Source organism: Aspergillus melleus, assembly GCF_016097325.1.
Source record: "Aspergillus melleus strain CBS 546.65 chromosome Unknown contig4, whole genome shotgun sequence".
Taxonomy (NCBI): domain Eukaryota; kingdom Fungi; phylum Ascomycota; class Eurotiomycetes; order Eurotiales; family Aspergillaceae; genus Aspergillus; species Aspergillus melleus.
This window is the reverse complement of record NW_025763373.1, coordinates 295752-315551: the sequence shown is the minus strand read 5'-3', so window position 1 is coordinate 315551 and position 19800 is coordinate 295752. Positions and strand designations below refer to the sequence as shown.

The 19800-nt window shown below is 53.0% G+C and overlaps 11 protein-coding genes across 11 annotated transcripts; 5 read left to right on the top strand and 6 right to left on the bottom strand.

Moving 5' to 3' along the window:
• Positions 1-764: 764 nt before the first annotated feature.
• Positions 765-1556, top strand: LDX57_007043 (rhamnogalacturonan acetylesterase; the record flags this gene model as incomplete). Its single annotated transcript, XM_046088767.1, has 1 exon — positions 765-1556. One exon carries the CDS (start codon positions 765-767, stop codon positions 1554-1556), a length of 792 nt encoding a protein of 263 aa, XP_045944737.1.
• Positions 1557-1754: 198 nt separating this feature from the next.
• LDX57_007042 (uncharacterized protein) lies at positions 1755-1934 on the top strand (the record flags this gene model as incomplete). Its single annotated transcript, XM_046088766.1, has 1 exon — positions 1755-1934. The coding sequence occupies one exon, from the start codon at positions 1755-1757 to the stop codon at positions 1932-1934; it is 180 nt and encodes a 59-aa protein (XP_045944736.1).
• Positions 1935-2028: 94 nt separating this feature from the next.
• Positions 2029-2232, bottom strand: LDX57_007041 (uncharacterized protein; the record flags this gene model as incomplete). The annotated part of the gene is made up of 1 exon (XM_046088765.1): positions 2029-2232. One exon carries the CDS (start codon positions 2230-2232, stop codon positions 2029-2031), a length of 204 nt encoding a protein of 67 aa, XP_045944735.1.
• A 24-nt stretch (positions 2233-2256) lies between these two features.
• Positions 2257-3375, top strand: LDX57_007040 (uncharacterized protein; the record flags this gene model as incomplete). The annotated part of the gene is made up of 5 exons (XM_046088764.1): positions 2257-2620; positions 2735-2927; positions 2981-3053; positions 3103-3157; positions 3206-3375. The coding sequence occupies 5 exons, from the start codon at positions 2257-2259 to the stop codon at positions 3373-3375; spliced, it is 855 nt and encodes a 284-aa protein (XP_045944734.1).
• A 220-nt stretch (positions 3376-3595) lies between these two features.
• On the bottom strand, positions 3596-4201 carry LDX57_007039 (uncharacterized protein; the record flags this gene model as incomplete). The annotated part of the gene is made up of 1 exon (XM_046088763.1): positions 3596-4201. The coding sequence occupies one exon, from the start codon at positions 4199-4201 to the stop codon at positions 3596-3598; it is 606 nt and encodes a 201-aa protein (XP_045944733.1).
• Positions 4202-5418: 1217 nt separating this feature from the next.
• LDX57_007038 (uncharacterized protein) lies at positions 5419-6570 on the bottom strand (the record flags this gene model as incomplete). Its single annotated transcript, XM_046088762.1, has 1 exon — positions 5419-6570. The coding sequence occupies one exon, from the start codon at positions 6568-6570 to the stop codon at positions 5419-5421; it is 1152 nt and encodes a 383-aa protein (XP_045944732.1).
• A 2951-nt stretch (positions 6571-9521) lies between these two features.
• On the top strand, positions 9522-11621 carry LDX57_007037 (sodium:neurotransmitter symporter family protein; the record flags this gene model as incomplete). Its single annotated transcript, XM_046088761.1, has 2 exons — positions 9522-11132; positions 11181-11621. The coding sequence occupies 2 exons, from the start codon at positions 9522-9524 to the stop codon at positions 11619-11621; spliced, it is 2052 nt and encodes a 683-aa protein (XP_045944731.1).
• A 671-nt stretch (positions 11622-12292) lies between these two features.
• LDX57_007036 (FAD-dependent oxidoreductase) lies at positions 12293-14126 on the bottom strand (the record flags this gene model as incomplete). Its single annotated transcript, XM_046088760.1, has 3 exons — positions 12293-12393; positions 12602-13320; positions 13426-14126. The coding sequence occupies 3 exons, from the start codon at positions 14124-14126 to the stop codon at positions 12293-12295; spliced, it is 1521 nt and encodes a 506-aa protein (XP_045944730.1).
• A 277-nt stretch (positions 14127-14403) lies between these two features.
• Positions 14404-16161, bottom strand: LDX57_007035 (putative extracelular serine carboxypeptidase; the record flags this gene model as incomplete). The annotated part of the gene is made up of 1 exon (XM_046088759.1): positions 14404-16161. The coding sequence occupies one exon, from the start codon at positions 16159-16161 to the stop codon at positions 14404-14406; it is 1758 nt and encodes a 585-aa protein (XP_045944729.1).
• A 432-nt stretch (positions 16162-16593) lies between these two features.
• On the bottom strand, positions 16594-17848 carry LDX57_007034 (uncharacterized protein; the record flags this gene model as incomplete). Its single annotated transcript, XM_046088758.1, has 1 exon — positions 16594-17848. The coding sequence occupies one exon, from the start codon at positions 17846-17848 to the stop codon at positions 17063-17065; it is 786 nt and encodes a 261-aa protein (XP_045944728.1). The 3' UTR covers positions 16594-17062.
• A 389-nt stretch (positions 17849-18237) lies between these two features.
• On the top strand, positions 18238-19308 carry LDX57_007033 (Kelch repeat-containing protein; the record flags this gene model as incomplete). Its single annotated transcript, XM_046088757.1, has 1 exon — positions 18238-19308. One exon carries the CDS (start codon positions 18238-18240, stop codon positions 19306-19308), a length of 1071 nt encoding a protein of 356 aa, XP_045944727.1.
• Between the last annotated feature and the right edge of the window lie 492 nt (positions 19309-19800).

Genomic DNA, 19800 nt, shown 5'->3' with positions numbered 1-19800 from the left:
CAAGTCTGGACCGCAGCGCTGAGAGATGCAAGACGACAGCCGAGCAGGATTGATGACATGACAGTTGTTGCTAGGAAGCCTAGGATTCAATGTTAATAATTAAATCTCCTCACGTGTGCATGACTTGACAATCCATGGTCATCGCAGCCACCGGAGATTCCCGTCAGCATTCAATAGAAGCAGCGAGAAAAGCCCGAGCCTGTACGATTGGCTTTCTTGTACAGCGAACCGACGCCATGAGGATTTTAGCTCGAACGATCGCATCCAAAGATTTCGTGAATACCAAGCCTGAGATCGCTCGTTGATGTTTCAGACCACGGTGGAAATGATAACAGATAAACCGTAAACACACATATTATGGAGTACATAGACCGATCTCTTCCCTCCGTTCACTGTTCAACTCCGTAGAGTCGGAAATGGATCTCATCCATCGAAACGACGTGCTTATCCCCCACAATAATGACATCAATCTGCATACACAGCTGCTCTTCACTGTCTATCCTCCGTCCTCACGGGGCATCTAATTTGTGGAAGATGGGCGATATTCTGTCATCTGGAGAATTCTCCCGTTGGTGGAATCTTCTCTCCAATCTATCGTGAGTGATGGATAACCGCCGACCATGGAGTCAACAAGATGTAGGCAAGGAAGTATGTGACTATAAATCACAGCATCACAGCGCGTACAGTACAGACTACTACAGATCCCAGTCTAATCCCTGACGCACTCTAACCGACCCCCCCCTCCGGAAATCCACGATATCACCATGAATCTGCGCCTCCTCGCCTTCACATTCTCGGCGCTAGTCCTCCCCTCTTTTGCCTCTCCTCTCCCCTCATCTCCATCCAAATCCAAACCGCCGTTCTTCCTACTAGCAGGGGACAGTACGACGGCCACGCAAGCGACCAATGGCGGCGGCTGGGGCGACGGCTTCCTGAACACGACGCTCCACCACGGCGCCAACGGCTTCAACTACGGCCACAACGGCGCAACGACCGTTAGTTTCCGCGACGGCGGCGACTGGGATACGGTGCTGGAGAAGGCGGGCGAGGTCGGCGACGTCTACGCGCCCTACGTGACGATCCAATTCGGACATAATGACCAGAAACCGGCCAAGAATATTTCCATCGCGCAGTATACGGCTAACCTGGAGCGGTTTGTCGCGGAGACCCGTGAGGCAGGGGCTACGCCTATCCTGGTGACGCCGTTGTCGCGTCGCACGTTTAACGAGTCGACAGGGACCATCGTCTTGAATTTAGAGTCCGAGAGGGTCGCGACTATCCAGGCGGCGCGGAATTCTAAGGCCCGGTACATTGACTTGAATCGGGAGAGTACGCGGTACTTGAACGCCATTGGGGAGGACCAGGCCCATAACTATAACCTCAGCCCGGACGATAATACACATCTGAACGTGGAGGGGAGCCAGGTGTTTGGCGGCCTTGTGGCTTCGTTGATTGTCGGTGTAATTCCGGAGTTGAAGCGCGCGGGGTTTGTGGCGGTCGATGGCGCGTTAGAGACGGCGTTGCGGAAAGGCGAATATTACTGGCCTGAAATGTAGATTGTTAATTAGTGGGAAATTAACGGTGTTTAACGTGCTTTATACTCTTATTATTGGTGACGCTGGTGGAAGTGTGGACACGCCGAGATGAGCTGGCGGGCCGTCTCTCCGCTGTTCCACCGACTTTCGTGATGATAAACTCATGAACGAGGAATAGCACACAGACAGATGGAATCGCAGTGTTAGTTCAGCCTCAGCATGGAGTCGATGCAGGTAGAACAGCACGAGGAGCCCGCACCGCCACGTCTTCTCCTGAAACTGGTCAGCGCGGGCTTCGCGTTCTTCGTTGCAGGCCTCAACGATGGCAGTCTAGGGGCTCTCATTCCATACATTCGCGAGTCCTACCATATCGATACAAACCTGGTGTCCGTCGTGTAGGTTCACAGTCTTCCCCGACCACATTGCACTTCACTGACATCATCCCTGGTCGATCAGCTACGGCACGACCTTCCTAGGCTGGCTCATCGCCGCACTATCCAACAGCTATCTCGGCCAATACCTCAATCTCGGAGTCTTCCTCGCTCTCGGAGCCAGTCTGCAAGTCCTCGCACACGCCCTGCGCCCCTGGACGCCTCCGTTCGCGCTCTTCGCCGTAACCTTCTTTTTCGCTGCCCTCGGCCAAGCCTACCAAGATACCTATGCCAACACGTTCGTCGCGTCCGTGAAGGCCGCGCATCGCTGGCTAGGCTTTATCCACGCCATGTATATGGCTGGATGTTTGGTTGCGCCGTTTGTCTCGACCGCGGTTGCTTCCTCCTCCTCCTCGTCCGTGTCCTTGTCGGTGGGGCCGACAGCCAAGTGGAGTTTATTTTACCTGGCGCCCCTGGGTCTGGGGGTGTTGAACTTGGGACTGGTCGTGTTTGCGTTTCGCGATTCGCTGGGATTGAAACGGCGGGCTAGCTCTACTGGAGCTGGAGCTGAAGGTGACGGAGCTATCGATACGGCGGCGTCAACCAGGGAAAGCAGTGCGGTCAAGGAGATGTGGGCAACCTTATCGCTGCCCAGCGTGTGGGTTTTGAGTTTGTATTTCTTTTTCTTTCTGGGCGCGGTTATCACCGCTGGTGGTGAGATCCCCTTCCTTGCGATCGAACTAACCTGTTCTCGTATTCCGTGCCGTGGATATGGTTCTGCGATACGGTTCTGCATCTGTCCGGAATCTTGCTGATGATCATCTCCAGGCTGGATCGTCGAATATCTGGTTCATGTTCGTGACGGCGATCTGAACCAGATGGGCTACGTGCCGGCTGGGTTCTACGGGGGTGCGTTTCTAGGACGACTGCTTCTAGCCGAACCGACGTATCGGTTTGGTGAGCGGCGCATGGTCTTTGTCTATGTGTGTTTGTGTTTGGCGTTGGAGCTGGTCTTCTGGTTGTATGTTTCCAAATTCCTTACAGTTCTGGTCTAGGCTCGTGCTGATTGTTTAGGGTGCCGAATATTGTCACCGAGGCTGTAGCGATCAGTCTGTTGGGCTTTTTCTCGGGGCCGTTCTTTGCGACGGTATGTGTTTCTCGGATTGGAGGTCAGGAAGCTGTGCTAACGAGATTAGGGCATTTCTGTGGCGTCGAAGCTGTTTGATGTTGGCATTCGGTCCTCGGCTCTGGGTTTGTGTTCCTTCCTTACATTCGGATGAGATGAGCTAATTCTTGTAGCGTTTATCTTTGTCCTCGGACAGGTTGGTGGCTCGCTGTTTCCGGCCATTACAGGGGTTATTGCAGACAGGACAGGCGTCAAGGTCCTTCAGCCGATCTTGGTCGGTTTGCTAGGGGCTACGGGGGTGACGTGGTTGATGCTGCCGAAGAGCAGACTTCATCATGAATAGTGGGAACAGTCGAGAACGCAACAGATTCATTCGGCAGAGCACTATCAACAACTTCCCTCACGACATCTTAAATACATAAAAGCAGGAAAGCAGGAATGCAGGAGAACAGGAAATCAAGAAAGCAAGAAAGCAAAGCACACAAAAGCATGAAACATTCTGAGCCACTCCTCTCCCGATCCTTTCACATTGGCTACTACACCGTGACCACTCTCCCAATGATCTAGAGAACCTGCACGCGAGGTCCAGTAACCCCAATATCCCACCGAATCGCCACCTGATCATTAACCCCGACGAACTCAAACCCAGCCATCTCACCAGCGGGGCAATCAAACTCAGGATATCCATCATAGGACATCACCCACTCGGCCACGCCCGGAGCAGCGACCTTGATCCGTCCAATGTGCTCATCCCTGGACTGCACGATCACCTCAGCAACCTCCTTCGAGGCAGCCGCGACAGCCTGAACGCTGACCTCGCCGTCCTCTTTGGCCTGCGCGCCCGTCGGCTTCGTCGCGGTGAACACGTCGGCCTGCTGCGAGCCAGTCGAGACGTCTCGCTCCCACAGGTCAAAGAGGAGCTTGCATCGTCGGCCCTGGAGGTCTGGGGAAATGTCGAATGTCACGATGGTGGTCGTCTCTTCGGCTTGGTTGCCGTTCTTGAGGACTAGGAGCTGGTCCTGAGGGTCTTCTTTGAAGACGCCGCTTTGCACCCAGTAGCGGTACGTGCGGTAGGGGTAAAGGAGGGTGTCGGCGCGCGCGGCGTGCGGGAGGCTGGCGGCCGTGGCGAGGGTGGCGGCGCCGATGAGGGAGAGGACGGTATATCTCATTCTGATGGTATTGGTTGGGGATTGGTTTCTTGATTGATTGATTGAATGTGAATGCTGTTGCTTCTGGTGTTGTTCTGTGGATGATGATGATGATGATGATGATAATGAGTATTGACGGGATATCTACACCTTTATATACCTTTTCCTCTCATCCTTCTCATTCTGTCAACAACCTCTCTACTCATCCAACACTCACAAGAACGACAAATATAGAAAGTACGATATGACACATCCGGACTATACGGCACCGTCATGCCTTCCCCATCGCGAATCACATCCTCATTGTCCCTGTTTCTCATATGCCGCTCGCGAAGAACCGAGATCTCGTATCCTGCTCGCCTTACTGTCTAAGGTCTCTGTATATGTAACCTTTTGCCTCAGAATGGAATCATGTCTCTGTGTCTGTCTGACTGGTTGGCCTTGTGTCAAGGTGATGTGGAGGTACTGGCAGAATGACTTGTCGTCTGTTGTACGGCTACATTCACGAGGTATGGGGTAGACTACAGTGCCGAGTATACAGATCAGGCGGAGGTACTGGCCAATGAACCAGTAGGCAACTGTGTAGGCAGATGATGTGTCTAAGACAGTAAGACTGCACCTGCCTGAACCTGAGTAAGTCAGCCAATGACGTATATTTCTCAATGTCTAAGTCAGGACTCTCCCTGTTCCGGGGAAATGACTGGCTCGACCGTCGTATTCTCCATAGCCACGCGGGCGCTATTTTTGTTCCGGGGAACCCCGGCGTGGGGGGGAAGATTGTCGCTGGGAGAGGAGTTGATTGGTGATGAGCTCAGAGAGGCGTTGATTTCTGGGCGATGATCGACGCGATCTGATCCTTGTTTTGTTGGTCGGTTGGGTAGGTTGTCCTGGTAAGGGAGGACTGCACGAGTGGTTTCTCGTCGGGGAGTTTCGGTGGACAGTTATATATAGAGCGAATGTCATTTGTTCTGGAAGTGACACAGGTTGAGCGATATTTTCTCCTTCGAGTTAGACGGTCGTCCTTTTGTCTGCCTTGGGAATTTGTCTGTCGGTGTCAGTGTTGGTGGTCACACCGACTGTTGGGTTGTATCTTTATTCGTTGTGTACAGAGCAGGGATTCAGCCTTACGTCGCCTACTACTGGGTATGTGTCTCGGTGGTAAAAGTGAATGTTACTTGTCACTTGGACGGCTTCTAGACATCAGTCACTAGCAGTCTCGAGTTGTGTACTCAACCATCTCAACAAACATTCTTCCCCTCCTCCGGATCAATCATATCCCCCTCAATCCACGCCATATAATTCCAATAATCACCCTGTCTCCCTTCCCCATCAACAGTTGCATTACCCGAGAACTTGGCTGTCCAAAACGCACTCCCCCTCGTCTGTTCCTGGAACGCATAAAGCCCTGTATTCAGCGCCCTCTGACGTCCGGCCAACGTATTTGCCTTCTCAGCCTCAATCGACCACTCGCCTACAAACGTCGGGAACTTGCCGTCTCCTGCTGAGGCGATCGCATCTTGGCAGATATATTCGGTGATGTTTGCTCCTGTGGCTCCTCGTCCGGCGAAGTAGTAGTTGTGGACGTCGAAGACGAGGTTCGTGGTGTTTTTGAAACTCGGAGACCAGAAGCTCTCGGGACGGAAGCTGCCTTGGAAGACGATAGGAATCTTTGCGTTGACTTTCTCAACCTTGGAGATCACGGACTGGATATACTGCAATGTCCAAGTCGCTCCCTCGTCTGATAATGCCGCCGGCGTGCCAAACGCGGACATATCGGGATTATCGACCGGCTCGTTGATCGGCGCGATTGAGTATCCATCTGGATGTTCAGATGTTTGCACGAACTTGATCACCTCGTTGATGACTTCCAGTGAGTACTTCAGTGCCGTCTCGTTATGAAACCAATCATAATGACCCTCTGCCTCGCCGAAGGGCATCCCGTTCACGCCACCAGGAAGGGAATGGACATCAATGATAACGTGCATGCCGTACTTAGTAATCGCGTAGGTCGAGATATCGCGAAGGAACGAAAGCTGGTTGCCCGTGTAGAGCTGCGATCCGGGGACCTTGAGCCAGGCGGCGTAGGTCGTGGGGATACGGAGGGTGTTGATTCCCGCACTATGAAGAGTGTCGATGTCCTTGGGCGTGATGAATGTCGCGTATCGTCGTTCGAGAATGGAACCGCATTTTGAGCCTTGGTTCGCGCAGAGTCCCCATTCGTCTGGGGCCCCGAGGGAGTTGGCGGCCCACCAGGTGGTGTCGATGGTGGATTCTTGACATAACCAGCCGCCGAGGTTGACGCCATGGACGGTGTGGGTGCGCCAGTCGAGGTACTCGGCTGCAGCTTGGGTGAGAAGGGTAGAAACAAGGGCAAGCTTGGGAATGTGCATGATGGCTGTGTTGATGGGGTTGCTGTTGGGTTGTTCGAGGGCTTGTCTGGTCCATGTGTGAATATTTATAGTTGAATTAACAGGCTTCTCCACGTCGGAAGTATATTATCTCGAGGTCACTGACGGCGTATTTCGACGATGTAGATCGCTCGGTGATTTCAATCTCACCCCGAAGGCCAGTGGTGGGTATTCAGGTCCCTGCATTTCCTGCACGCGTTGGGTTGTACATCTTCAGGGCGCTTTCTCCGCACGGGGTAGACTCCGCATGCTCCACACAAGCACATTGTTCTCGATTCCGGGGATTCTGCATGAGAATGTGGGAGAAACGAGCATAATTACATGTGCACAGTGGAATGGTGAATTGCTTCGGGCTCCGGTGCCGGCTCCACATCCCGATTTAATATAAAGTGCTCAGGTGTGTGTCGGAGGAAATACACCGAGGACTGCGCGCGGTGCCAAGGTGGAATCTTTCGTGATAGCAGGATGTAGCATGGCTCAGCCTTTGTTCTCTCAACTTAGGTGATGTGAGAATCGACCAGTATGGTCGACACATCCGTACAGCTCGTTTGTCTCTCATCAACTGGATACGCCGTGCTTTAGCTCGTACATGCCCATCATCACAGGCCCCCCACATACCGATGTTTATACCCTCAGTCAAGACATTCACCGTTCTGCCACGGGCCACTAGACTCAAGGACACGAAAACAAGCTCTCATCTTTCCGACATGCCATTCGCAAACTCGGCGAAAGCTCACCCGACTGAATAATAAAATTGTCTCCCATAAAACATGATCGCGGCTGAGACTGAATGAATGTGAATATTCGTGAAAGCCAAAGGCTCTCCCGCTGCTCACCCACTCGAACAAAAATATACCAGCCCCCATGAGAGAGAGTTATCTTCTTCCATCGCACAGCCCATTCTGTCGAATACATAGGGGAGCGATCTGCCTCCGAGAGAGGGGCTATCGTATCATTCTACACCTGCATTGCGATTCTCGGTGCGTTTGAATTAGGCTTTCGTGCCAATTTATTGCTCTGAATCGCGACGGCACAGGAACGTGACAAATTATCGAGTTTGATGCAGTTTATGCTCTCGTGGGATTTTTTTCATCTTGTAGTGACTTGGTTGTAAATGTGTTTAGGTGGACAGTCATGTCTAGTGTCGAACCACATTGTCGTTCCAGGTGACCCAGGCATCATTATGTAGATGGGATTTGGGTTCTTCCGGAGTTGCCGCCATGGTTGGTTGAGAAGGCATGCTTTGAAGCCAAGACGGTAATGGACCAGTTGCATGCCGACTGTAAGTGTCCCCACTTCCTGGACGCAGCGCTCCGTGGAAGTGTGGACAAGATCACAACCGAGAAGTTGATCTCGATGTGGGATTGGAGAGAGATACGTTCGCGGGCGGTTTATCAGCAACACTTGGTACTGGTGATAGGTATCTGGGCATTTGGACAGTTGCCGAGAATCGGCTTTGGACAAGGCCCCTTGCCCATTTCCAGTTTCTTAAGACCCCCGTGTAGGAATGTACCGTTCCTCAGCTTCTTGAGATGTTAGAAATCGGTTCCGAGACTTCGTTATGGATCATCGGCATCTGTAGGAGGGAATTCGTTCTCGACCCCGAGATCGGACTCTTGTTTGAGAAGGTCCACCGAGTAAAGCCTTGCTCAATGTTCTCTTGTCGTTTTGAAAGAGTTCAACTTTTAGCTTTCAATTCTCAATTTCCCCTTCGCGTGGAATCTGATGGGGCGTGGTTATTTGAATGGAGGCAGGAGATATATCTCCGCGGAAGAGGAAGTTATCAGGTACCCGCAGATCTAGGAACAAGAGTCAGCTCCGAATACTGTACTCCTGCTGTGAAACTACCGCATCTCATGACCAGAACTTTGGAGGCGTGTAACCACAGCACCATGTTATTCTAACTAAATGGCCTGATTCAAGATAATTATCTCACGCCTAGCTCAAACAGCTCCAGTTTCGTCCATACTTTACCCTCAAAGACAGCCAGTCCAGACTCGTCCAGCCCTACAAACACCATCTGGCCCTGATATCGCGTGCTTCCGCCATCGCGATCGCCACGCGGAAAAGGCTGCACGAATCATGCCAGGACGCCAACATCCATGCAATGGTTCTCGTGATTGGTTCCGGACATGGGGCCGCACGGGTCTTGGACGGTCCATTCATTCGAGAAAGAAGGTTAGTCCGCCACAAGCTTCGATCCTGCATGTCGCAATCAAGGCCACGGGATTACGCCACTGTGCCAAGAGGGTAGGAGCTTGGCGGGTTGAATCACCCGGAAGAAACTGGGTGGAGGGTGAAGCTCTGGCGGGTGCGGCGGAGAGGGAATGCTGAATGACGGAGGGAGGTGGAAAGGGGATGAGGTATGAAGTATCCCAAGTCGGGCACTCGGGGATGCCGGAAGAGGCAGGCAGTAAGGCAGCAAGGCTCTCAGGCTCTCAGGCTCTCAGGCTGCCAGTCGATTCATGCGGTGATCAAGTGACTCCACGTGACCTGATATGCCCTGACGCACTAACCCAAAGCGGCAGCATCGGCGGCCCCGGCCTGTCCAGATTGGCTGAAGGACGCCCGCAATCTCCAAATCACCAACGACGAGGCCATGTCGAGCACCACCGTCGTAGCGCGATGCTCCCAAGACCTTGGCATGGGTCCCTCTATCAGAAATCTCGCAAACTTGCTGGGCCAGGATCAGAATGCCTTCTCTGACGCTGCTTGGCATGGCTCGACCAATTCCGGGGGTCACTAGCATGGCACCTGCCCTTGCCCCCGTCTCCCTTGGCGTCGGTCGCAAAATCATACAAAAACCACCAGGCGGGCTGCGCTGATGGTTTTCTTGTGCTTGCTGGATTCTTGACCTCTTGCATGGTCGCATTGCTTATATTCACCTTGCATATTGAATTCATTGCCGCCTGCGTCGCGGGTTTCAAGGCAGGATGATTTCCCGCCCCTTTACCCAGACGCTTGGTCGACGTTTGAAGCAGGTCGCAACCTGGCTTGCTCCTCCGCCGCAAAAATCGGAAGATGGGCGAGACCAGTGGCCTTCTCGAGCGGCTTTTCTGCTGGCTGCCATGGGTGGCTGCGCCGGCCAAGGAAACCTCCTGCGATACCCCTCGGTCGTCTACAACAACTACGGTCTGCAGTGGTTTATTCCATATCTGCTAGCTGTCTTTGCAGTCGCTATTCCGGCCCTGATTCTGGAGATCTCGATCGGTCAGGCATATCGTGGAGGAACGGTTATCGCATTTAATAATATCAACCGGCGACTGAAGGGTGTGGGCATTGGACCGGTTTTGGTCAGTTTTATTGTGACGCAATATTTCACAGTGAATCTGGCATGGATCATGAATTACTTTCGCAACTCATTCACCAGCCCCCTGCCGTGGGAAGGTCGCATCGAGGAGTTCTACATGGGTGACGTGGTCGCCAATCCCGATCCCATTGCGGGCAGCCTGACCGACGGGAACAAGGGAGTCGCCGCGTATACGCAATACCCATCGGTGGGCCTCCTCGGCGAGACAGTCGGATGGAGCGCCTTTATCTGGTTCCTGATCTGGATTTCCATCTTTCGTGGTGTCGGCATGACCGGTCGCGTTGTCTACTGGACCATGGGTCTTCCGATCGTCACTACGATCATCCTAGTCGGCCGTGCGTGCTCCCTCGAAAATGCCCGCGAAGGCGTGAAATTGCTCTGGGCGACCTGGCGTGGCGGGCAGCTTGCCTCGGGCACTGTCTGGCAGACGGCCGTCGGACAGGTCTTTTTTTCAACCGGCATCGGCTTCGGTTATTTCACCTCATATGCGTCATATAACGCTAAGCATTCGAATGCCGTCATGGACGCGGTTCTCATTTGTGGCAGTAACGTGCTGTTCGAGAACTTTGCTGCTTTCGCCGTGTTTGGCGTCGTTGGATACCTCCGCCGTTGGCCTCAAGACGGAGAGCGACTGGGCGCGTTCGTCGTCGGTTTCCTCACGCTGCCTGAAGCCGTGATTCATATGCCTGGGGCGAACTGGTGGGCTATCCTCTTGTTCTTCACGCTGGTTGTGCTCGGATTCAGTTCTGCTTTCGTGATGCTGGACGCCTGTGCCACGCTGGCCGTCGACGCCGGTGTCAAGCTGCCTCGACCGGTCATTGTGACTTCCCTCACCATCATCTCCTTCCTCATGTGTTTACCCTACTGTACGGAATTTGGTTTCTATCTTCTAGACGGAATTGATCGCTGGATCAACAACATCTGCCTCATCTTTGTCGTCTGGTCCGAGCTTGTCAGCGCCACTACAGTCTACCGCTGGCAAGACGTTGTCAGTCAGACCGGACTTCCTGCCTTTCTGTTGTACAACTTCGGTTACTTTGGTGGACAGATCGTTGGTGTTGCCGTCGCCCATGGCGTGGAAATGCCAGAGGCCGGCGCCGGCGCCGGCTTCGGTCTATACATTGTTTGCACCATCGCCTCAGTCTTCCTCGCCTCGACTCCAACTATCAAAGCAGCCAGCTTCTGGGGTCGGAATCCCTTCCTCAGCCGATTCTGGTATCTGGCAAACTACTCCGTACGTTCCCTTCACATCTATACAAAACATCATACCTAACCAAAACAGGGCAACCAACTCCGCCGCGACCTAAACGCTCACGTCGGTGGAAACGGCAACTGGAACATCCCTCGCTTCTGGCCGGTACTGCTCCGGTACGTCAGCGCGCCCATCCTCGCCATCATCTTCAGTTTCGCGTATCCCGAGTTCCACACCCTGCGCTACGACCCCATGATGATTGCGGGTTTCATCCTGGCGCATTTATGCCTCGTCGCTATTCTTCTCGGGTTTGTGCTGCCGCGGTACTATGACGTGTTCATTCCGCCGGCTAGGCGCGCCGATGGCACGGAGCCTACTGTTGCTGGGCAGCCGAAGACGGAGGACTCTGGGTTGTCTGTTTCGGGGCCGTTCGACTTCGAATCGGGATTGCAGGAGACGGAGAGGTGGAAGGGAGAAGGCGAGTATCGAGTGACTGGGAACCATCCGTTGGGGGCGAGGAATTTGGATTAAATTGGTGTTTGAAATGCGCAAGGCTTTTCATGCGTGTACTAAATTGGCGTTTAATAATAATCCCATGGAATATGAGTACTCACCGGTCAGTTTTGTGTCATGTACAGTACAGACGTGGTAGTCATTCCATATATTCACGTTCGAGAGGCCACATGCACCACCGTGGTCAAATTGATGAATTGAATATCTTGATCAATACAAATGATTGATTGATTGATTGATGTAACTAGAGGTCATCCACGTCGCCTCGAGGGGAAGGCAAACGGCGATGCTTGGCAGGTTGCCTCAGGCATCCGATCGTCAACAGAGACCAGTGGGTAGACATTTCCATGTTATCCATGTCCTAATGTTATGGGAGCATTTGACTGCCTCTTCTCTTCATGACAGGGGTCTTGATGTCGCGCATAATATTTCTGCCTCAAGGTCCGAACAGTACCCCAACTCGAAAAGACTACGAACATAGCTAGATAGTAGACCCTAGTTGTCTGAAACTGTCCCTTTTCCAAGAGAATCCCAGTTTCTAGCTATATTGCTAGGACTGCAGGTTTTGCTTAAACTTCTAAGGGCAAAGATCCGTGACTATTGTTCGGTGATTCACTATTAGTCGTACCTTGCAGAAAATGACTAGAGCAATTATTCGTACAGGCATATCCATGGTGTTGAGATGGGAGTTAGCTCTGCTGTCTTTTGCTCATAACCTTCTTTGCCTCGTCCGCCACATTATAGTTGATAATAGACCTGCTTTTGCGCGAGAGAATGCTGGGGAAGAAGCCTATTCCTTCAACGTTAGCAGTCAGTATAGAATGTTGTTCTCTAACTTGAGCATATCTCGGGAACGAGAGAAGAGCAAGGCGGGAGGATATCTCAACCACCAGGCAAAGAAGTCCCCAAACCCTAACAGATCATGCATAATAGGACTAGAACAAGCAACCGCCAGACTTGCATCAGACCGGAATGACAGAATGAACCCATTCACTTACCCATAATCCAAAGAACAGCGTACATCACCATCTCCCCGACCCAGCCTACATCGCGCTTATTATTCTGCATTCGTTTCGCCTCGTTCAAGATCACCTCCACGTGTGGTTTTCTGATCTCAATATACCGTTTCGCAGCTCGAGTGATGGTTCTCTTTGTTCGTAGGATGTCTTCTTCCGCTTCCTCTATCTCTTCAGCATCCTCTCTTTCCTCCCTTCCCTGGGTGATGGAATGCACTAAAAACATTCCCAACGCCTCCCCATCCTCCATACCCTGTGACGCACCCTGTGCGCTCGTCGAAGGTAACGCATGCGCCGCGTCACCGACCAGTATCACGCCGTGTTTCTCCCACGTTTCCAGGACAGGAGACGTCCATGTCGGATAGATGTTTTCGACTGTGAGAGTTGCGAGAATGGATTGGATGATCGGGTCGGTCCAATTCGCGTGCCGGGATTTCAGGTCGGCGGTTATTGTTGGCAGGGAGATGTCGGAGGGCGTTGGGGGTGGGGATGGCCAGGCGTAGGTGGACCACCAGCTTAGGGTTTCTCCGGGGGGTGTTATAGTGTATGGGGATGTTGAGGTTGGGTGTTCGGAGGATGAAGAGCTGGGAAAGTATCCGAAGAAGCCGTTGCCGCTGAATAAAAGGGACATTGTGCCTGGTTTGAGGTGTGTCTTGAGTGATGCCGGGAGGGGCGTGAAGCCGCCGACGCCGATGAGGCCTCTATATAAACTGATTAGCAGGCCGAGCTTTCCTTTTCTTGATAGCCACAGACTAGAATATATTCTGGCCGAAATTATATTAACGAAAGAGGTAGGATCATCATACTCATAGTGTGGTCCATATTCATACCTCTCCTCTCCATCCTCCGTGAACGTCCTAAACATCCCCCGTCTTGTAACGCTCCTCAGCCCATCCGCCCCAATCACCAAATCAACCTCTACCTCTCCACCATCCTCAAACTGAAAGATGTTCAACCCGTCAGGTCTCGGAATCACATCCTCCACCCTCTTCGTAACAACATCTTCGTCTGGAACTCTGTCCCGCAAACATCCCCAGAGCCCGTGTCGACTACTGGCTATCATATTCATTTTCATTCCAATACTACCGTCATGGCTCTCCTCGTGTGAATCGGATTGGGAGAGAAAGACCTCCGGGATAGGTCCAGCATCAGAGTTTGAGTCTAAATCTGCTAATACCCTCCCGCTCTTCGTCTTCAAAGACATGGTTGAGATGGCGTAACCGGATCGTACGATATCCTGGATCAGTGACTGGGATGGATCAAGACGAGAGAGAACGCGCAGACCGTTAGGCGCGAGGCCGAGTCCGCCGCCGATTATTGGCGTTTTAGTGGCCGTTGTATTCTCTGCGTCATTGGAGTTGGTGGTGGATGGGGGATCGGGAGAATGAGGCGTAGAATACGCTTCGTAGATTGTTATGCTGTGGATACATGCTGCAGGGAGGTGCTTTTTCAGTGAAAGGTAGGTGGTGCAGCCGGATATGCCGCCGCCGATGATAGCTATCTTCATTTTGAGGTTGATCTGTAGATGATGGATACGGTATAAGAACTTGCGTAGTCGAGTCAGACAGTTCTCCGACGAGAAAAGTACGAGGTCGGAAAGATATTGATGAGTTCAAATATGAGTCAAGCAATACTACGTCTCGTGTTACCCCATCTATTTGAACCCGTCGACGTCATCAACACGAGCGCCACAGACTTTCAGTCACGAACTTTATACTTTGATTCATATTATCGACAACGGCCCCATGCGGTCAGAACCACGGTTCACGATCCACGTCTCGAGATCAAAATCTATGTCCAATAATTCTCTGCCTGTTCGCAACCGTGCCATTCCCCCGTCCACTATCCTTCCACTTCTCCAACCATACACCCACAAACCGCACCACCTCCTTCTGCACATCGACCACCTCCTTCGGCGGAATGCCACCCCTCGTCTGGTTCCCAGGCACCCCGTTCTGATCCCAATGGTGCACCGCACCCCGGATCCCATCCCAGACGTCCTCCGCCGGGATATCGATCAGGATGAACGGTTCTTCGTCCGTGGATTCCCGGTCTGCTGTCCCATCGGCGTGCGGCGTCGCATCGCGCCACGGGTCAGCGAGTCCGTCGATGATGGCGACGCGGGGGTATGAGAAGTCGAAGCCGCCGTGCTTGTTAATGTTCTCGACCTGTGGGGGTGTGGTGATTCCGAACTGCGAGGGGCAGAAACTTGATAAGTTCTCGATGTCGAGGACGCGGGATACTAGCGGGAGAATGTCTTCGGGGACTCCCGTGCCAGTCGTGAAGTATCCCCACTCTGTGCAGACTTGGTAGCTCCAGCTTGTGCCGGATGATTTGGGGAGCGGGCTTGCGGCTGCGGAGTTGTTATTAGAGGTCTGAGTATCGGTGTCTGCGTCGGCGCCTGAGGCCAGGTCGGAGTATGAAAAGACCAGTTTGTCGAGAAAGCCGACGTGGTTGAGAATCTGCGTTACGAAGGTCTTGTTCTGCGCGTCGTAGCCCGCCACGTCCACGATCTCTTTGATCGATTCCTCGACCTTCTTGGTCTCAGGGTACAGCCGGTCCGTGCTGGTAATGTTATCGCAGTACCGACGGAATCCGAGACTGCCAATCGAAGGATCCCAATTGCGACCTTGGAAGTCGTCCAGCCCGGCCGAGAGGGAACTGGCAAATGTGAAGTCGTCGAGGTCGGCAGAGGCCCCGATCGCCGTCTTCAACTGCGCGTTCAACGTCTTGTTGTCCGCGTTGTCGATCAGCACCCGATCGACAATGTCGATGAAGACCTGCGTCGCGTGGATGCAGTCTTTCGGGGCATACTGGCGAATCGGCTCGTAGTACTTCCAGTAGTCGATAATTGCGGCCGTCACGCCTGACGAGGACACAGCGCCCCAGTACACCTCGGGGTAGAGCTTGCGGAGGAAGGCGACAAAGGCACCGGCGTAGGACCCACCATAGGCCAGCCACGGCGTCGACTTGGGCGTGAGATCGACATGCTCGAGACCGGGGAACTTCACGTGTTCGGCGAAATAGGCATAATCGGCCAGCGCCTGGTCCGTGGACAAGAAGCGAATGTTCTCCGTGTCGAGCTGTTCGAAGGGAAAGCTGCTGCCGTAGTAGCGATGCTCGAGGATGACCCCGATGCCGTGGTACGCTTTGGCCAGCTGCGTGACGATGCCCTGCGACAGGAAGGGAAAGCGATCGGTGGCATCGGTTTCTCCTGCGGCGATGACAATCACCGGTCCGCCTTTCCGGTAGTGACTGGCGTCGAACCAGTACCGGAGGTTAAATTCCTCGTCGGTGTGTGGCGCATAACGCGAATCGTTGTGGAAATGATCCACGGGAACGGACAGGTTGTACTCGGGATAGGATGCCCCCGCTACTGAGCGTGGCGTTAGTCCCGCGACGCCGGTGGATTTATGACGCTGTTTGATGGCGTGCAGTCGAGGCACCGCCAGCTCGAGCGGCGTGTGCTCGAATGCCTGTGTGAGGACCGCTAGGAGGACCAAAGTCCCCAGGAGCGACACTACTCGGGCTGAGAAATACATCGCGCAGTGACTCGCATGCGGTGGTTGGTAAAGGGCCGGACATGACGAGAGTTAAATAGGCCGTGTTTCTTCAAGGGGTCGGCGATCGACCGGAGTCCGGCAGATTTAAAAGACAGGGAATGGCCTCAGTTGATAGACTGATCCTGTCGGTCTCACCCCATTACCCCGCTTGATGATGCGAGGAATGCAAGGTCGTTGGATTCTGAACCTGCGGAGTGAATCTGCACGGTGCCTGATCGGAGATTTGCAAGATGCCATACACCTCAACTGCCCGACATTCAGTTGCCAGCAGGCCCCAAGCGTGGAATATCGACCTGCCCGATAAGGAAAAATGCCTGGCGTCGCGGTGGGCCCGAATTGATCGGCGATGAGGGCATTCCGGAATCCGGCATCGCGTAGGTACTGTGTAGGCTAAGCCCCTGCTAGTGCTGACCCGGACAATCAGCTCAGTTTTTTTCAGTTCACAGCAATCTCACATGGCTCATATGGAAGCGGCCCATTTCCCAAAAATCATAGGCATAGCACCTTGAGTTATTATCAGTTTCATTGTGCTCGTTAGCTGTTGTCCCTTGTACCTGTGTCAGGTTCAAAATCCCCACATCCCTAGACCAGATGGATCAACAGTCTCTGTGCTCTCTCGATAGTTCACAGTTTACATCTGCGATTGTGGAAGAAACATAAAACAACCTTGACAAATCGTGGTAGAGATCAAGGCGGGCATGAAGACAAGAATAGAAAAACATAAGGTAAACAAAGAGAAGAAGCCACAAATGATCATTCCCTGGGTGTTTGACTTGCCACCAATCTCCAGAATGCCAGCCCGACTCTTCGCCAGCGTCCAACATCATCTACCAGCATGACGGGTGATTCCAGTGTGAAATTATTGCTGACACTTTCTTGATCATCTGAATTTTTTCGCCGTCTTGGAAGATGATTTCGAAGATTGCGCCGTTGACGGCCTCAACCCACTAGAGTTTGCACTGCGAATCGTTTTGTCGCATAACTTCATGAATGCATCCCAAGACAAATCGTTAGCCGGGGTCTCGTCGAGCTCTATGTAGCGGCGCAAAGCAAAATCTGGCATCTCGCCTCGAATCCCCCCAAGCAATTGGTTACAGGCCCAGGAAGGCGAAGTGGCCATATACGAATCATTCGTGAGCCTGACTAGGTCCCTCAGTGCCTTCACAAACTCAGGGATCGTCCCAAATTCTGAACGTGAGATGTTGGATGTTCTATCCAAGAGATCGGCAGGTGGGGGTACTACCGCTGATCGAATCAGTTTCAGCAAGTCGTCGGGCCAGGTATCTGGCTTGGAGAAATCCGTGACTCTCATGAAGATGTCTTTTGAAATGCTACTGAGCAACCAGTAGCGCACAGCCTTTGCTGCTTTCCTCCATTTCTCATAGTCACGGTCACCAGGAGCTGGCCGAGGAATGGACGAGTCGATGAGATCAGTTAGGTCCAACAACTCCAGTGCGCATTTCACTCTCCGAACCCAGAAACTCCAGTCTTCGGTCTTTGACAGCTTTTCAATCCGGGGCAACCTCGTGTCGAGACGTGTGGGCAATCCGCTGGCTTGAGTGATTTCCGTGCTGGCAGGGATTACCGCGATGGAGAGGTCTTCGACCTCCACTTTGCCGGGTGTACTAGCAGGAAGTATTGGAGATGAGAAGTCGCTAGACGACATATTGCGCGTGGACTGATTCCTAGCACTCAGGAGAGAGCCTTGCGTACAGAAGACTCTGGATTTCTGACAGTCTTTCCCCTCAGAGACCCAAGGCTCTGTCCCTTGCAAAGGTCATGGTCACGGGACATGACCTGTCAGCCATGACTCAGCCACTGAAGACCATCAACTCTAGACGTACGTGGGACATCGAAAGGCCGCATGGCAGGGTGCGTTCTCGTTTAGAGTGCAGCTGGCAGCTGGCAGCCTAGATTGCGGGATGCGATCATCGAAGATCGGACTGGGTTGACCGCAAGTTTATTTACACCGGCTTCTTGTCTTCCTGTCCAGACACGCCTCCCGTTCTTTCTCTTCTCAGCCTCCAAATCGCTCTTACAGGGAAACGATTCATCATGCATCTTTCTAATGCCGTTTCATTGACAGCCTTCAGCGTCTTTGATCTCGCCATAGCAGCAGCCTCTTGCACGTCGGGACAATGGGTGAACCTGGCCCCGATTCCGACGCAACCCCGTCAAGAACATGGCACTGTCGCCATCGGAAACTCGACCATCGCCATCCTGGGTGGCATTGTTCCATTCGAGCATGGCATACAAACCACCGACATCCTCCAGCTGTATGACATCGTTTCGAACTCGTGGCGCACCGCATCTCCTGCCCCCTACCCAGTCAACCATCCGAACCTCGCCGTCGTCGACAACACCCTCTACCTCCTGGGCGGCTTGGTTGACGGACCCTTGTCGCCCAGCATGATCATGAACTGGGTCGCTTCCACATCCTCTCACGCGTACGATCTCGCAACCGATACGTGGACGGAGCTAGCCCCCATGCCGAACGGTACGGAACGAGGAAGTTCCATCATGGGCGTACACGAAGAGATGATTTTTCTTGCCGGCGGTATGACCGTGCTGCAGGCCGAGTACCAGGATGCGGTGAACATCGTCACCGCGTTCAACACAACCTCGGGAACCTGGCAGAGACTCGGCGCAGAGGCTGCCGAGCTCCCCCAGAGCAGACAGCATGGCAGCGGTGCGGTCATCGGTGATACATTCTACGTCGCTGGTGGACGACTTCTTGGGCAGGAGAATACCCGGGACACGGTCTTTGAGCTGGACCTCGCCAACCAAGACGCTGGCTGGCGCACGAGCAGCGGCCATATGTCTGTTCCCCGAGGCGGTCTTAGCGGCAGTGCGGTGGGGTCCAAGTTGTATACCTTTGGTGGAGAGGGCAGTCCGACCACACACACGGGGCTGTTCAATCAATCCGAGGTGTTTGATACCGTGTCGCAGCGATGGGAAAGCCTTGCACCCATGGCCGTGCCGCGTCATGGTACTCAGGCTGCTTCGTTGGGCGGTCGGATCTACATTCCGGGCGGTGGACTTCAGCAGGATGGCAAGAATGTCACGATCGATGGAGTGACGGCCATGAATCGCCCTACGTCACATTTTGACGCTTATTGTCCTTAACCCTGGACCACCTGTGAGGATTGTAGGACACCTACATGATGCAGCAAGTTCGCGCTCGTTAGCCAAATCATGAGACTCCTGTATCATGCATCTTCGATCAACAGCATTAGCATTCCAAACACAGAAGATGTTTAATTAATGATTTCAATGACAACCGTGATTTCACTCATTATCAAACATCGACCCTCACGTAGGTAAACAGCAAGCATACCACAACCCTACGCAGCATTCCGCACCACTCCATCTATGATCTAAATAAATTAGTCCATTGCCTCTCCTCATCACGTCTTACCCAAGCCTACTTGCAAAAATCCACATCCCAAGCAACTTCATCAAATTTCTATTATACAAAATGCAAATCGCCTCCCTAATCTTCGGCATCACAGCCCTCTTCGCTACTGCCGCGGTGGCTGATAAAACTTGTACCCCCAGTTTCGATTACTGCGCGAGTGAGCTTTTGGAAAAGAAAGGTAAGCAAACATATGCATGGGA